The 18,090-nt window shown below is 36.1% G+C and overlaps 1 protein-coding gene across 6 annotated transcripts in view; it reads left to right on the forward strand.

Moving 5' to 3' along the window:
• The window catches only part of PLCE1 (phospholipase C epsilon 1), a 164,068-nt gene that overhangs the window by 100,696 nt on the left and 45,282 nt on the right, over positions 1-18,090 (forward strand). For all 6 annotated transcript variants that reach the window (XM_040606041.1, XM_040606039.1, XM_040606040.1 and 3 more), the window contains exons 4-5: positions 419-735; positions 16,392-16,537. In XM_040606041.1, coding sequence (XP_040461975.1) covers positions 419-735; positions 16,392-16,537 — 463 coding nt within the window. The remainder of the gene's footprint in view (positions 1-418; positions 736-16,391; positions 16,538-18,090) is intronic.

Below are 18,090 nucleotides of genomic sequence, written 5' to 3' on the forward strand. Positions count from 1 at the left end.
TGTGGCAGTAGAGTCCTGATCCCGCGGTCAAGGCCTCAAACCCCTTTGTACCATGTACTCTAATATTGAGGCAAAACAGAGCCACGTGCTGCCCAGATGATCTTATATTTGGAATTTTGACAAGACTGCAGGTAATGGAAGCAGGCATTTGGAGAAGTCAGGAAGCAGCTGTGTTTTGGCAAGTAGTTTAACAACCTCAGAAGCCCCAGTCACCTGCTATCTAGCTTATACTAGATACAGAGATATGCAGAAAGACCTGGACTAAAAGAACGTGTTGGGTTGTTTAAATATAGTGTGCTGCTGAGTAAATGAATGAACGCTTGAACAGAAGAAAAGGAACGAGTTGTCTTGCTTTTGCACAGCCCGGTCCAAAAGTTAAAGGTGAAACCTAATAATTTTTTCTTTTGTTTTGTTTTAGAACGTCAAGCGTGTACATCTATGGCTGGCTCCGGCGTCCTTCCCTCCAATGTGGCTGGTATCAGCAGAGAGCTGATCGAACTGCAGCACCTCATCCAGTTCCCGGAGGAGGTTGCCAGCATTCTGACTGAGCAGGAGCAGGAGCTCTACCGGAAAGTCTTACCCATTGACTACCTCTGCTTTTTAACCAGGGATTTGGGTAATACTGAATGTCAAAGCAAGCTGCCATCCATTAAAGCTTCCATATCTGCCACTATTCTTTCTTCTCCCAATGGCGAACGTAATGCTGTAGACGACCTTGTGACAAGGTTTAATGAGGTAAGACAAAACATTTACATTACTTTTCATAAGGGTTGTCACCTGATTTGTGTGTTAGTTATTTCCTGTATCGCTCAGAGCTTAATTTAGCTGTAATGACAGATTTTGAAAACGTAAGTTAAGATGACCAGGGGATTTAGCTAAATAACTTCCACTGAACTGAGTAGGAGTTATGTGACCAATTTGTTCAGTGAGTTTGGAAAACTGCAACTTCAGTTTTTCTTGCATTTTATAAAGTAAACAGGAGGAAAAAAATTACAGACTTGTATTTCTTTGTATTTGTACTGACAGTATGGGGTATACTTCCAGTCAGCTTAGTATTTTATTCAGGAGCTGGAGTTTTATTTATTTGTTTCGGGCTTTTGTAGACTAAGCATGATCTTAGGAGTCAGCACAGAAATATTATAAGCTGGAAGTGTCTGTGTTCTGTATAACTACACTATTTAGTTATTTAATCTGCACTATTTATTTATTTAATTACTGTGTGTGTCTTCAGTGTTGTTATACAAAGAAGTGTCATTTGTCATGACATGTTCCCGTAAGCCAAATCGTGTGTTCTTTACTAAGATCTTACTTTATTTTTAGTAAGGTGATCTTCTGATGAATTTGATAGAAAATTGATCAAAGATTGAGAAAACTAAAGAAAATCCAATCCACCCCAAAAACCCAACCCCAAAGTAAACACACACACACCCCCTGCCCAAATAAAACCTCAGGTTTTAGCTGCAGAAAAATGGAATAATTTGTGTCTTCCTTTTTTGTGTGAACCACATGCAATGTTAGTGGTTTGTACATTCTTAGAAGTGGAATAAAATGAAGATAGTCTTGGCTTAGGCTCTTTTGGTATGTTATCCACTGTGTTCTTATGCTTTAGTAAGAGATGAAAATTGTGCAGGTAACAAAAAGACAGCATAAAATTAAGTAGATAAGGTAGAATGTGTATTAACCCCCAGTGAAATTCCTGCTTGCTGGGCAAGTAAGAATCAGTGTCTGAGTATTTAGCGCGTTTCAAAGTGATTTAGGAACTCAAATAGTGTAAACATGTTGGCTTCTCTCACCTGATTATATTATGGGAGCATAAATAAAAGTTGCAACTACAATATTCAGTCTTTAGACAGAGCCTAAAGATTGTTTAAATTAGCTGTAGTTAATGTATTTAGGAAAACTTAGCTGCTGACCTACCGAGGGTTCTCCTCCCTGTGGTGTTTCTCATACGGTCATCACTATAGTGAGGGCAGTGGGAAAAAGGTGAAGTGGTCAAGCTCTAGGATGGCCTGGTGATGTGCGAGGCCAGAGCAGTTTGTTAGGACTGTTTGCAGTTAGCTGTGCAAATAAGATTGACTGTCCTGTGTTCTGACACCAAGCAGTCACAGGACTGAAGAGCAAGCAGGTGGTGGAAATGAAAGCCATGTCAGAAATGCCTGAGACTATTCTACATCAGTGAGAATTTTAGCATTAGAGTTGCCTTCTGGTGAAATAGTCAACATTATCTTTTAATGTTAAAGGTTTGTGACTTTGTAATTTTTGTAGTTTGGCATTACTTGTTTGGTAGTACCACAGGATAATTTTTCATATAACTTGAATTAATTCCTGAATATCTGGTGCATAGATTATATAATATTTAGTGCAATGGATAATTTTAAGTGTAATCTGGCATACCTTTTTTTAAACATAATGTTATATGTTTAAATGGAATTATTGTGTGTATTTACTCCTTGTTATAAATCACTATCTGCTTTATCTTGCCATGGAGTGTATCAGTTGCCATAGCCAATCACAAGCGTGAACTTTCAAAATGTCTTTGTTTATAAATGGCAAAAAAATTCTTGTGCAAAGAGTCATGCTTTTGTTGGCAAAAGTCAGTGAGCACAGGCTGATTTTTTTGGCATTGCCTATAGAAATACTGAAGTGTATTTATAATGTGGGAGACAGAATGACTTTTAGGATGACAATCTTCTGATACATAATGGGAAAAAAAATAATTTCATGCCATTATGCTGTTACATGAACAATTATAGTATATAGAGGATTTTTCATAAAGCAATATGCTTTTTAGTAATTTTTCTGACTACGTATTTATAAGGAACACTTTATAACACGTGTTTAAAATGACACCAATAACTGCTGTTTTCTGACATGAAGGAACTTCTTTATTTAATAGGAAAAATACTGACATTTTCATGGAAGCTTAGATTGCATGGCATTGCTGGAGTATTATAAAATAAATTAACAAAAATAATGAAGATGAAAATATTTTCAAATTATTAAAACAATCTAAAAAGTGAGTTTAAGTGAAAGGTAGGTGGTAAAATTGGTCTTATTGAGATGAATTTTACTAGTATTTACTACTTATATTCCAGTAACTCCCAGAATCCCCATTCATGACTCAGGTTGCAAACTCCCATTGACTGCAGAGTGCAAGATCAAGCTGTAGATACTGGGAAACATCACGTGGTTCCCTTATACTTTAAATGTGTTGGCTGATGCAAAACTGTTATTTTCTAGATGTGAATGATTTAAATACTGTTACTGGTGAGATACATAGAGTATGAATATCTTCCAACTGTTTGTTTAAACTGTTCTATTTATTATTGGTTAGTGTTGCTTAATAAGAATTACAGAATTTAGACCTCAATGGGAGCTAAAAGGTACAGGAAAAACTCACACAGGAGAAAGCACTTATGGTGAGTGGTCAGCCTGTAATACTGCGTGCACTGTCTAACACTGGATGAAGCCTGTAATGTGCATTTTCTTTTGCTGTATTAGCTGGGTAAGGTGTTTTGACTTAAAGTACTGGAAGTGATTCAGTGATCACATAGTGCTGATGATCCATCAGGAACACTTCCTAAATTTTTTTGTCTGTAGAAGGGCAGGATGACAGTAGCTGGAGCTTTTGCTAACATCAGTGTTTCGTTGTATCTGTACCTGGTTTTAACATCTTGGGAGTCTTGCAATATTTCTGAAAATTATTTGGTCTCTTAGTATGACAATGGAAATATACTTTTGTCAGTTTCTCTTGTTCTGAGATCAGTGTTGTGAGCCTGATGAGAGGAGCTGATAAGTGTAAAAAGGAGTAAAAAACCCTCAGAAACCAAGTTAAAAAGCATATAGTGAGAAATCTGCATCACAAATAACAAGCAGGGAGAAAAAAGTGGTTGTGCCTCAGGCCAGAAGGACTTTGCATTGAAGTGAGTGTGCTGGCTGGTTCTTTGGCAAAGGTTGAATGGAGGTTTGGCCAGCTAGTCATTAACCAGTATCTTGGTGTTACCAAGTGGCAATGCAAAAAATAAGTCATGATAGGTGATATAAATCTAATTTCTGACCCTTGCTTGTTTGTTTTTCCACTCCTCCTCACCCCACCCCCAACAGGAGCTCTATTCCTGCTTTAAGGCAAGGTAACCAACTTAAATGTTTAGGAGAGTTCCTTTGTTGCTATCTCTGTGGCAGGTTTTCTACAGCCTCCTCACACCTTGTCTGAAGAGCCACGCATTTTGTTTTTAACCTGCAACAATCTGAACATAGTTGTCATAATGTCAGTGTCTGCTCAAGGGTGTTGGTGGACTGAGTCCTCTATAGAATGGAAGAGGCACAGTTCATTTACCTCTGGGAGCTGTGCTAATTGCCCACCGTGCCCTGTATTGCGTGGCTTTAGAGAGTGCTTTCACCCTAAAGTCAGAGGTACAGCGAGGAACCGTACTGTAGCTGGAGATACCTTTCTTTGTCACAGGCATTGGTTGAAACCGATAACTGAGTGGCTTTTGTTTCTTCAAAAATAAACAATGAAGACTGGAGAAATAGATTACCTTTATTAATATTCACACAAGATGGAAATCATAGCACTCTAGATCATCTTCATGTATACATTTTTTCTTTTGACTGTCAACAATATGAGAAAAAACTTGTAGTAGTGTAAATACTGTAGAGACATGAAAGTTGGATAGCAGGGATTAAAGCTACTGTCAAACACTCCACAAACAGTAGCACAAATACGCAACTGGCAAATCCTGTGCTGCCGAGGCTGGGAAACTGCCTTTGTTTAAGAGAGCGTGGTTATGGCTTAGCCCATACTTGAGAGCATACTACTCTAGATATTTACCAGAGGGGACCTCGGCATTATGTATTTCCCTGTGTTTATTCTTGTAATGGGTTTCCAAGTATCAGTTTATTACCTAGTGTGTTAATCAAGGTGGCTGCCGTGATAAAGGGCTTGAACACCCAATGACTTGTTTCAAAAATACATTGTGAAAAAGGTCAGTCATGAATTATTTGCTTGAATCCCACAGAATAGGGTGGAATACGTTCTCGGGTTGTATTTCATTTGTGTATTAAAAGTTTTGCGTCATTCCAGCTCTCAAGTCTGTACAGAAATTCACAGGGAAATAAAATTTTCACAGGAAAATAAGAATCTTACAACCTGCTAATGTTGCAGTTTGCAGGATTTACTGTCTGATGGAGTTTTCAGACAGGTGGAAGTTCATATGACAGCCCAGTCACTAAAGATTTGTAGTGTTTACATATATAGACATGTTTTTTTCAGTTTTTGCTTCCCTAGAGGTACTACAAAAAGATGATAGTCATGGTGAAGATTGCCACTGAAGTTTAAATGATTTCTATAATGCTGCTATAGAAAGCCTGGTCACTAGTGTTCAAGAAATAGTTCATAAAACTAAAAATAAATTAAAAAATAATCAAAGAATTAGAGATTTTTTTTCAACATGTCGAGTAGATGCAGTAGACTTGAAAAAGGAAAAGTTAAAAATCTTGGATAACCACAGAAGGATGAGAGATGCTGATGAAAGGTATTACCAAATTGCTGTTATTATTTACTGCACTGCAGAAAGAATATAGATTACTATGTAATAATTACCATGTATTTAAGGAGGAGAACAGAACTGAGAGAAATGATACATGCTCCCACTGGATTTGAAATACACATATTTCATAATTAATGAAAATAAATAGGTTTGTTTAAGAAGAAATGCATTCTGGTGCCCTGCAGTTAGAAAGGTGCTAATTCTGATGTAAAGAACATATCCAATCTATCCCCTTGTTGGAGTAATGTAATAGGGTGGCATTAAACACTGAAAACCAAACCAGGAATTTTGTTGAATTTGAGAAAAAGGAGAGGGAAATTATATTGTATGCACCTACATCCACAGCTGTTCTAGGCAGTGCATGCACAATCTTAGATATTTAAATGTGGCTGGAATTGGAACTTTATTTATCAGAAATGTTCTTTTACAATACTGCAATTAAAACGCAGCTTTTTTCAGTTGTTCCTTAATCCTGAGGTTTACATCATATTTAACAAATATACAAAATCCAAGGAGAAGTTAAATTACTGAAAGGAAAAAGTTTTAACTGCTATGTTTTTAAAACCCAGGTTTCTTCCTAAACTTTAATTGACCCAGCGGTCATCCTGATATTTAGGATGGCACTTTGTAATCTCAGCTGTCATAAAGTTTCTGTGTTTTGACCTTTTGTCTCTGTACTGTATAGAAAATGTGACAAAAAAATCTTTGTAATATTTCAGAAGGCATTTAAAGGAGAAAGTGAAAACATGGAAAATAATTTCATTTTTTACTTGATGTATTGTAGGAAAATTGGGCACTAAAATGAATGGATCTTCATTTTGGAAGATAAATAATGGAATGTTTTTTCCCCTCATTTTCTTCTTGGAACAGCCTGAGGTTTCAAATGATCTTGGAGAAAGAGAATGACATTTCTGTCCCTTTAACATATTTGACCTGAAGTTTTGTTTGTGTTATACATCTTGATCTTACAAGTTGTTTTGTTTCCATGCTGTTAGTGTCAGTAATTCTGTTACTTTGTAAATGTTTTGATGAAAACATTGTTTCAGATACTCTGAATGCTTTTGGTTCGAATTTTCAACACAGGTGACTAAATAAGATTTTTATGAAATAAGTTTGGTACGGTATTCTAAGTTTGTTCTGATTCTGGTTTTATTGCCAGCAGACAGTAAGGAAAGCCTTCTTTAAAATGATGGACTTTTTCTGTATTTTTAGAAAGTGTATAGATCCAAACTTGGAAGTGTTGCAATGTAAGAATTAACATCTCTAAATTTTCTCAGGTGGAGAAGAATCTTTCAGTATGTTTTAAGGATGCATAGTATCCCTGTATAAATAAGGATAAATACAGTACTAAGCCAGATGTATTTGGAGAAAAACCTGTGTGTCTGTTACATGTGGCAGTTTATAGAATGTAACTTTGATTCAGTAATAAATTCAGATTTACAGGAGTGGGAAGAAGCAAATCCACCTGTAGATATTTCGCATCTTCTAAAATGTTTTAGGCTTTTAGCCTGTGCCACATGTACATGGATAATTAGAAAGTATTTTGCTATTCAGTTTTATTTATGATTAAGATTTTGGGCTATGTGCATTCAGTATCACCAACTATAAATAAAGCCCATAGTCTTTTAAAGTTTGATTAAAACTATAGTTATATGATAGTGGAGACTTGGGCACAACATGTACTCATGAGTGAGACACAGTTGATATTTCATTTGCTTCTAATAATATCAAATTGATCATAGAGTCTTGTCAGAGCAAGGCAGTGTATCAAGCTGAAGACAGATATTCTTTCCTGTTACTCAGTGTAATTAGAAGCTGATTCTGAATTAGCTCACAAGAGTGAATTACAGTAACATCCAGCTTTGCAAAACTTTTGGCTTTTGGATTCTCTAAGACTGTGCACATAATAATGGTAGTGATAGTAGTAAACTATTTTTCTGGTCTAAGAAAGCACTGACTGCCAGAAGTTTAGTTTTCATAGATGTATAGAAACTGTGGGAGAAATACTAAGGAGATTCTGCAGAGTTAGTAGAGCCCTGGTAGCTGGGAAGAGATTAGGAAAATGGTACCTAAGTGTGTTTTAGACCCTGAGAACTGTAACAACATACTTTTTTCCATCTCTCCTTTTTGCCTACTGTGCCTTTGTCCATTCAGTTCTTTTCTTGACTCCTGTATGCTATTATGAGTTTCCTGTACTACTTTAATGCGAGTGCGATATGATCCTTGCTCAATATGATACCTTTATGGTATGCCACAGTCTTTCTGAGCACCTTTTCCTTTTTCTATATCTTTACCCACCCAGACTCTTGCACACTTACGGTTTTTACTCCCAGCCACACTTCTGCCTCTTGCCAGCAAAGCAACTGCAGAAACACATGTTCAATGTACACATAGTAAACATTTATGTTTATATAAACATTTGAAGTAACTTCAAGCATTGCTTTCTATAAACATGAAAAGAGTCTCTTGTAACTTGATTTTTCTGGCCACGGCTTCAAGTAAAAGAAAAACAATAAAAACTTAAAACAAAATGAAGCATTTAATTTTCCATGCTCAGTATGCATACAAAGCAACTGTAATGTCTTAGATTTAAAGTTGTATCAAATTGAAATATCATTCAAACAGCTGTCTGAAGGTAGTCCCAGTATGGAACTGAAAATGCAGAATAAGAGGTTCAATACATAAGGTGATTTTTTTTTTTAAGATTGAATTGCCCAAAAATAAGCTAAGAAGGTAAAAATATTTGAACTGTTCAGGTATAGCACTGCTGCTGGGGTGTTTTCATCATTCACTAAGTCATTCTTGTAGTCAATAAAGTTAATTTAAAATGTAGCTATTTAGGACACTAATGATATTTTTATTTTTAATGGTTTAAATTTGTAAGCTTTCTTCGTTTTCATTCGAAACACAAATTTAAACCCCCACTAGCAAAACAGGGACGTATCATTTTAGTGAAATAATGGAATGTAAATAAATATTGCACTCTGTCTCTTAGTTCAGCATTTTTTTGCAATGCCTAAATGGGTTTGCATAATCCTTTAAAAAAGATTGTGTTTGTACAAATATCAAACTGTTTCCAGTCCTTGTTTGGAATAGTGTTTAATCAGATTTAAAATGGTAAATGTTCTTTGTGAGGTTATATAATTTTACTCAAGCATATAAAGTGAACCATCTGTTCATAAGCTAGGCAATTTGAAATTCTCAGATTTTAAAAATGCATCTGTAGAATTGTTGCATATTATACCAAGCCCCCAAAAATTTTAATAATGAAACTTCAGTGAAGCCCATGTAAAATAAACCTCTTCTGTGTTACATACTGTGATTCTTACATTCATCAGTATGCACTTGATGGGTTTGTGCACAGTTAGCAATACAAAGGAAGCCAGTTGTTAGTGCTAATGCTGCACACTGCTCGTGTTCTAAAAAGCCTCATAAATATGAATCTGCTCCTTATGGTTTTGTAAGAATAATATCCCTCAACAACACTTTTACTTTGTAGAAAGACTTTGTCAGGTTGTGAAAGGTGCGTTTAATTTTTTTTTTTTTAGAGAGGGAGAAGTCAGAGTACACTGATACCCAAAGAATTCTGCTTTTAAACAAGATAATGTATGTTTTTCCCTCTTGCCATAAATACTGCATGATATCCAATGAACGTTTGTTGTTTTATTTTGGGTTTTTTTTCATAGATTTTTCATGTTCTTCAGATTTTACTTAAATTTCTTGATTTTTATCAAAGTCATTAAAACCAGAATGGCTTTGTTAAATGGGTTACAGATTGTCAGGTATCCTTTTGGATACCTGAAAAATCAGCTTCCTGTCTTCCATCCAGAGATTTTTCATACACATACTTTATTATATCAGTATTAGAATTGCTTGCTTGCTTCCTGTAGTGTAGGCAGTATTTAAATCAGCTACAATTTATTATGGAAAGATATCCATGGATAATTTTTATGTTAGGTGTTAGAGAAGGTATGTATTGTAATCTTACTTTGTGGTAAGCCAAAAGGTTTTATTTTACTTACTAGCAATCGCAAGTGTTAAACTTCAGGTAGACAGCTGTGTTTGCTAATTTCACCTCTGAAAGCTGCATTTCTCAAGGATTATGAAGTTCCTAAAAAATGTGATATAAAAATAGAAGACATGTTCTTCCATGTAGCATCACCCACTGAAGTATGTAGCTTGGGAATTGCTGTAAAAGCCTGATAAAGTTAAGAGCTGGGGAAATTAGTGTAAAACAGTACAAATGACAAAACACTGGGCTTCACAGCTGGAGATTCTTAACAGATGTTTTCTTCCTCAATACCACCTCTGCATTTATATTCTGGTAAAAGATGAATAATAAATTAATTCCCATTAAAAAATTAATCACGGAATACATTCTCTAGCAGCTAAATATAGTAAATAATTTTATATATGTATGAATTATTATAATCTGGAGTATTAGAAGACTAAAAGAAGAAAAAGTAAAGTAAATTGTTAATTCAGCATGCATTAAGCACTGTTCCATCCTGTGTACTGCATGGAACAGGATTCGCATAGACTAAATGGTAAACAGTCCTGTAGTTCATGCTTGTAAGGACTTTAAGGTCATGTGCCAGACCTTGAGGATCAAGTTCCATCATGGGTGTCTCTTTTATGTCCTTCATATTTTATTAGTAAAAGCAGCTGAGCATCAGTAACAAGCTATATCCTGCCCCTGATAAATTGGCAGATGTTTGCCTGCATATATACATGGCTAAATCAGTGGTAGTTTAGAGATAAGGTAATCAAAACCAGGCTTACATTATTTTTTTAATGTTTTTATTTTTTATATGTTTTTTAATGCTTTATATAGATTTTCTGTGTTTAAAAGTTTAGGGTGGGTTTAATTTTTGTTAATAAAATGCTAAATAATTAAATAAATAAAAGGTTAAATAAATATATTCCTGCTATTAATTCTGACAGTTGACTTATAGGAACTTACATTTTCTTTATAAATATATAAAAATATAATATATATATATAAATATGAAAGTATATTATTCATTATACAAATGAAAAGGGAAATCTGAAAATCAGAACAGAAGTCTGGAGCCTTCTAGGAATGTGATGTTCTGAAAAAGGAATGTTTGTCCTAAATGAAGGTCTATCATTATTCCAAGTTAGGTGAGTTGAAACACTGAATGAGACTCAGTAACTGACTCAAAAATATTCACAGTATGTTTGAAGATTAATGCTGTTATGCCTTTCCCAAATGCAGTAGCAATACCTAACTTGAACTCATTTGAAAACTTTGACCAAAGTAAGATAAGCCTAAAACCCTTTAAAAAAGTTTGAATAGATTTTAGTGCAGTTAAAATAGAGGTGATATAAAAAGATAATTGCAAAAGAACCTAAAACTCTACAAATCTTACTGTACTACTATGCTTGAGATCATTGCTCAGCTACAGTTTGCATTGCCTGCAAATGTGATGCAGATCCTTTGTGCTCAGACTCGGATTTGAAGGAAGCTCCTATACTTCTGAAAATTTTAAATAAGGGTACTTTACAATGTATCTAAAATTAATTCAGCACAGTGTTGTCAGTGCTTCTCTGTATTGTGGCACCAGAAAATATTTACATCTTAACTAAGTATCTGTTCGATTTGATTTTGCTTTTTTACTTAATATTAGTAATTATTTACATACATTAACATATTTACTTAATATTAGTATACAGTAACCCCAAAGGACACTAATTTTTATCCATCTGAATGAAAAGACGGATGTTATTGTCAACTTGTTTAAGTGGATTGTGTTTTAATTTATGACTTTCCTTGTGTCTTGCCATCGTGTGGGTTACAGTAATGAAGCCAGGATACATTTTCTCATACTTTTCAGACTCATCAGCAGTGCAACGGAAATCTAATTATAGGTTTGCTGTGATGATTTCTGTTCTGAAGGGAGTTTGAAATGAGTTACGTAAACAGAACTGTGTAAGTTGAGTGTGGAAAAAAAAAAAAGTAGACTAAGGAAAAAATTACTAACGTGTTGATATGTAGATTGTGATGTGATGTTTAAGTGCTATCTAACACAAAAGCTTGGCCCAAAAAACGTTACTTCTCATTCTGAGGAAAACTTGCAGTGTATTTTGATCTCCTTGGCACAGCCCCTGCTGCATACCCTTTTGGCTGGGGTGTGCTGCCTGTGGTCCCAGAGCTAGCTGGTTCAGGCATTGCCTGAGCTGTAAAGCCCTGGTGCTGCTGGCAGCCTGATAATGGGGCAGCTGGCTCCCTGGTGGCACTTCACCCTCAGGTTAGGTGTGGTGCAGATGGGGAGGTGGCTCTGCAAGCCAACCAAGGATGAACTCCTGGAAGGGGAAGCGCTGTTCTGCATCTAACTGGCTGAAGTGTCCAGAAGTTAGAGCCTGCCAGGATGGAACTCCGCTTTGCTCTCTTCCCTCTGCTAGAAAACCCCTTTTGGAGGTAGAGATCACACCTGGTTTTGGTGACAGAGAAACTGCCACTCCAAAATAGTGTCTGCACTACATGCTTGCCAAAGTGGAAGAAACTGGGTTTTGAATTCAACTTCCAGGTGAATTCCATTGCCACTGAGAAATAAGTAGATATACAGAGTTGTTCTCACTTTGTGTGTGTGAGGTGCATCTAGCTCAGGTGTACACAGACAGCATCTGAGAAATCCCATTTCTGAACTTCCATTTGAATTAAGATTTTGAAGTTTGTTATGTCTTGAATGCCATCTGTGCAGAGGAAGCTTATGCATCCCTGGCATCAAAAATGTAGTATGTGCATTATCAGGTATTTTGGGGATCCAGTGGCAGCTATACAGTCATTTGAGAATGTCGGTGGCTCCTGCAGAGGCATACCTTTGAGGATATACTCTGGACTGCTCACATTTTTATCAATTAAACACAAAATTCAAGAGTATGCTTACTGGGTATTGCTTAATGTGAGTGTATGCTTTAATTAATATACTGAAGTTTCCTCTAAGCTGTCATACGTGATTTTTCCTCAAGGTCACAGTCCTTTCAACTTACCTGCATTTCAGTGTTGTTTCTACATAATTCATTTTAGCTGGGGCCTTTATGAGTAATGAGCTCAAATTAATGCCATACCCAAGCTGTTCCAGTATGCATTTACTAAAGAGCTTTGGAATATTGCTCTTCGTGATCCTTCAGTTGAATCTGCAGTTGAATCTTCAGGGAGTTCAGAGCTGGGAAGTGAGCTCAGTCAGCTGAGGTTCAGCTTTGATTTTCTGCTCCTTTAAAGCCTATTGATTCAACCAGATCTCCCACCTTCAAAACTTCTATTAATAAAAATCCTCCATGGCATTTTAAGTGGATAACTGACGCTTCTGGTTGTTAATTCTGTGTTTGTTTCCTAGTTGGGCCCCAGGACCACATTTAATTTTGGGGAAATGCCCCCTCAGCTCTGTTATCTGATTGAATTCTCTTCCCTTTCCAGCAGCTGTCTTCACTAAAAAAAGTTATGAGTAGAAAAGCTGTTGCAGATGTTAGACACAGCATTCAGCAAAAAACCTCACTAAACAAAAGGAGATGAACTTTGTTCACAGCTCCTTTCCTCTGCTCTCTCTTGCTGACAGTACTGTTGCATTTTAATCATCACTGTTCTAGTCTCAGACTGATGAAACCTTCAAAGAAATCAGTTTTAGGATTCCAGGCTACTGTGCATTTTGAGAAGTCCATAATCTCCCTTTCTGGGTGCTGTATGATGCATTCAGATTAATCAACCAAGAGTCCCTGAATAATTCATAGAAAAACTTTATGGAGACCTGATGGTATTCAGAACCACCAGAAAGGCCAATTTATACTCCTGGCTACTGCTAGATATGACATAAAAGAACCATAACTCAAAACAGTCTATAGCATATGTAGAGGAATAATTCTGTTTCATTCTTAATTTCATCAATGCGTAAAATAATATGAGTGAAATGTTCCAGTATCTGCATCTGACTGAAGTATCCCAGCCTGCTCCTCACACTTTTCCTGATCTCCAGGAAAAATTAAAATACCAAAGTTTCTAAAGCAGGCATGTTCATTATTTTTCAGGAGTGGGTAGTATCTTTAGATGATCAGTTCTATCCCCTGAGTCTGGCCAATCCATTTTACCTGCCTTTGCCCATTCTGTTTTAAAATTTAGAGATTCAGACACTTTATTTTTCCTTCTTATTCAGTGAAAGATCTTTAAAATGTTTTGTATTCATCCTGTAACTCCTGTTCGTGTCATGCAAGAGGAGTGAGCGTAAGATTATGGCAGACTATTGTCTTTTGCACCTTTATTTTGCTCTTACATATACATACGCCATCTCGAGGCTGCAAAGACTTGTTCATGCTGACCTTCATCATTTTTTGTTTGCTTTTACAGAGTGTTTGTAAGGGTTCATCATAACTGTTTACAGCAGTCCTAAACTCTCTACTAAATAAAATTTCAACAAGTGCCTGTCCTAGTTTCACGGTTGCTTTTTAGTGGGGAGTCTGAATTCATTTGCCTTTTTAGACATTCTTGATCAATTTTGATACTGTTTTCTCCTAACATTACATCTTTACTATCTTAGATTAAAACAGATCAGTTTAAAATTAGATTATTCTTTAAAATGTTTGAACACATATTAATCAAACTGTCCTTGCCACACTTGGTATTTCATACCAGATAAATATTAAAATTTTTTTGTGAGATTACATGTTTAGTGTTTGCATTCCCTAACGGAGCCATTTCTGGAAAATGGGAATCGTATCCAAATACAATACATAATTTTATTCCAGCATACACAAACAAATCTATGCCAACCTTGAATCACAGGTTTAACTGTTCTGTTTCACAATTTCTGATATTTTAAATGCATTTATTTTATTACCTTTTGTTCTGGCTTTGCCCTCGTTTGGCCCCCATGTCATGCAGTACTCTGGTGGTTTTTTTGTATTTTTCCATACCTTCATGCTCTCAGGTATGCACTTCTTTGTTGATTCAGTTTTTACATTTTAGGAATAACCAGTTGAACACTTCAAATAAAATTTTAGCTAAATTCAGATTCTCATTCAGAGCTAGTGCAGTGGTTAGCTATGTCTTGTATAGGTATCCAATATGAATAGTTTTTATTTGTTTATTTTTATGTTGTGGCCTCTGCAGCATTAAGGCTGTATTTGGGAAAGCTTTTTCAGCATGTTTACGTGCACAACGTTGGACTCTGGTACTTGTTCTACCTTTGTTGAAAACTCTGTACCCGCTATCAGCTCCTAATCTTTTCTATTGTTACAAGTGAGTTATAAAACATACAGTAATTACTGAAACAGGAGTTGATCTGTTTTCTTTCAATTATCACTAAACTTGAAGCAGGTTTCTTCCAGCTCTTGCCTTCCATACCCACATTTTTCAATGATGGCTAGAGCAGGTGGAACACTGTTCCTAATGGGTCCTTTGTCCCTTGATCTTCACATTTCATTAGAGCATCCCCATGGTACACACTCCCGAGTACGTCCTCACCGCATTACAGGCAGAATAATTTTGTAACCTAATTTCTTCAGGAATTCAGTCTTAATGTGGGATTTTTTGGTACACACATATACATTGCATGTGTTGGAGCTATGGCTTGTCTTCTGATCTCCATGTTTCTCAATAATTGTTCTTGATTGATTTGGGCGTCAGAAAGATTAAATATTAACTTAGATTTTTCATATTGTTTGACTGTTCTCCCTCAGGACTGAGAGGCTCAAAGTACTGCATCTGTATACAGTTGCATAAATGGAAGCCCTATGTAGTTTTTGTTTTTTTTTTTTTTTTTTTTTTTTGCTGTTAGTACTAATACATTTACATTTTATTTCAAATGTTTGATTTTTTTAGATAAAAGTCTATGCCCCCTAAGGGGTGAACTAACATTTTCTGATTTTTATAAGCCTGTCCTCACACTGGTATTGTCTGTAAGCACTTGAATCCTTCAGGACCAAAGAATGGAACTCAGTTTCAGTAAACAAATAATGTTTATTGCTTCCCAAGTGTTTACACAATGACAAAAATCAAGCCCCCGGGGAATCATATTGTAAAAAGGAACAGTTGGTTTAAATTAGGTTTCCATGTGAAATATAGCTACTTTTTATGGATGTTGTGGGAACATAAACTGGAGAGAAAGTCTGCACACTGATAAAATGAAGGTTTGATTTTTATTTGTTTAAATACAAACAGAATTACATACTAAGGATAATTTCTGATTCTGACATTTATTGATCACCAAAAAGAAGTTGGTAGTATGGTCACACTCAGGAAGGTGGGGGTTTTTTGTTTACTTCACCTGTGATCTTGCAAATAGGTAATGTGGATTATTTTAAATATCCAGTGCATATAGAAACTAGCAAATTTGTACATAAAATACAACTACCAGTTTTATGTAAGCCAGCGAAAATAAAAATTCGCATTTATCAACTGTCACTGTCCATGTTGTAAGAACAAGGGTTATTCAGTGTGAGGCTGAGATTTGTAAGCTGTGCTAATGAGAATTTACACTGCAGATCTCTCTGGCAGCTTTAGAAATCAATGCTACCTTAAGCTGTCCATTTTCTTCTGGGGCCTGAATGTATATTCAGAATATCTTTTATTAAGGTACAGTATTATTTTTTTTTAATGTAAATATTTCTAGAGTAGTTAATGATTTAACTGTTGTAACATGAGTATGTCTGTATGTTAAGGTACATTTGCAGTGCATATGTGATTTGGCCATACGTGTAAGTAGAATGTTGATAGATACCCTCCTGACAGAAGGAAACAAAAAAACCCCTGCATTATCCATCAAGTGTGCATGAATCCTGTAAGTGATGTTGCTTTGGCTGACTGTACTGTCCATTTTATTTTACAAGGTGAGCTCATGGGTTACCTGGCTGATCCTGACCGCAGGTTCTATGGAGGAGAAACGAGAAGTCTTCTCATATTTAGTACATGTGGCAAAATGCTGCTGGAATATGGGCAACTACAATGCTGTAATGGAATTTCTGGCAGGGCTAAGGTACTGACAACTTTTAAAAAATGATTTTTCAGTGATAGAGTACACTGCAGCTTCTGTTAAGCAGATGTCTCTGGAGAACAATGGGTAAACAGAAATCCGTGGCTAAATCACATCATCTCACCCTGTGACTTTCTAGTAATCCTCTTTATAAAAATTGTGCTAAAACCCATTTTTTTTTTTTTCAAAATGCTCTGGAGACACTATTGGTTTTCCTGGTACATGCTAAATATGTTGCGTTAGAAAACATAATTTATTTTTTTAAACAAAAGTTTTTTAAATTTAAAAGATGATGTGCTATTTATCTAATCAACTTAAAACTAATGTGACTTGGGGTTAGTGTTTCCAGAAGACAAGTGAAACATAATCATGGTAACGTTCTAAAAGGGTCAGCCTAAATTGCAAAAAAACCTAAACCCAAAACCAACCCAAAACAACAAAAAAACCCCAACATAACCAAAGAAACTGCTAAGCCTCTGGGGTTTTTTAACCTTTCCAATATATGTATACTGACTGATGTTGGAATCTCATGCTGACATGGTCTTACATAGCCAGACCTGCAGTGTCTCCAGGAGGAGAGAGTATGGGGTTAGAAACAGCATTGCTCGCTCTTGTACAGAACTGCAGGTTCGCAGGGGGCTGGGTGAGCAGGAAAGCGGTGCCTTTGCAAGGGCAGTTCAGAGGGCAGCAAATTGGAAGGAACAGGGAAGACTTAAGATCAGATTCCTTCTCTCTTTAGCTTTGGCCCTCCTTGTATACAGTGTTTGTGTACCAAAGCTTTGAAATGTTTGTATTGTCCCTCTTTGTGGTTTAGTAAGGATTCTCATTGAGCTATTTGTTTACGCTTTTGGTATATAAAACACATTTGCAACACTTCTAGGCACAAGGAGTCTTTCTGAGCAGAACGCATCCAGTCTCCAAGCTGTGTAAGTTGTGCTGAAAAATGCAAAGCCAACTGAGGGCTTTATTTTATCTCTAATGCGTCTGCACAGCACAAGGAAAAGAGGAGAGAGGAAGCCTGGTGATCAGCAGCGTTTCAGGGACAGGGACAGAAAGTGGGGTTAAAGACATTCTACTGTTAGTGTTTCTACAGTCCTTTTGGTATGTCTGGGGCCAGGGGAGGGTAGGAAGGCCATGTTATCACATAGACAGACAGCTCAGGTGAGGGAATTCCCAGTGGTACTTGCAGTCCTTGGGGAGCACCAGAGGCTATTTCTGTTTGAAATCAAAGATTCTTTTCATTTACAGTACTGCATTGATGCGTGAGAGCTGGAACGTGGTCTTGACTTACTTATTTCCTTAAAAATAAATAATTTATGTTGTGAGTGAAATGGGGAAAAAATAATGTAAATTATTTAAAATAAATTTAATTTTAAAACCCCTTTTGCTAACTTTATGGATTGTTCATAATACAACTAAAGGAATTTGTAATAAACCATCTGGTTTATCTTTATGCCATTTCCTTAATCTTACTGCTTCCCAGCCCTTATTAAGGCAATGACACAATGAAAATGTTAGAAAGCCTACTTGTCTTATGCAGCTGGGCTTTTATTAAA

Source organism: Falco naumanni, chromosome 9 (genome assembly GCF_017639655.2).
Source record: "Falco naumanni isolate bFalNau1 chromosome 9, bFalNau1.pat, whole genome shotgun sequence".
NCBI lineage: Eukaryota > Metazoa > Chordata > Aves > Falconiformes > Falconidae > Falco > Falco naumanni.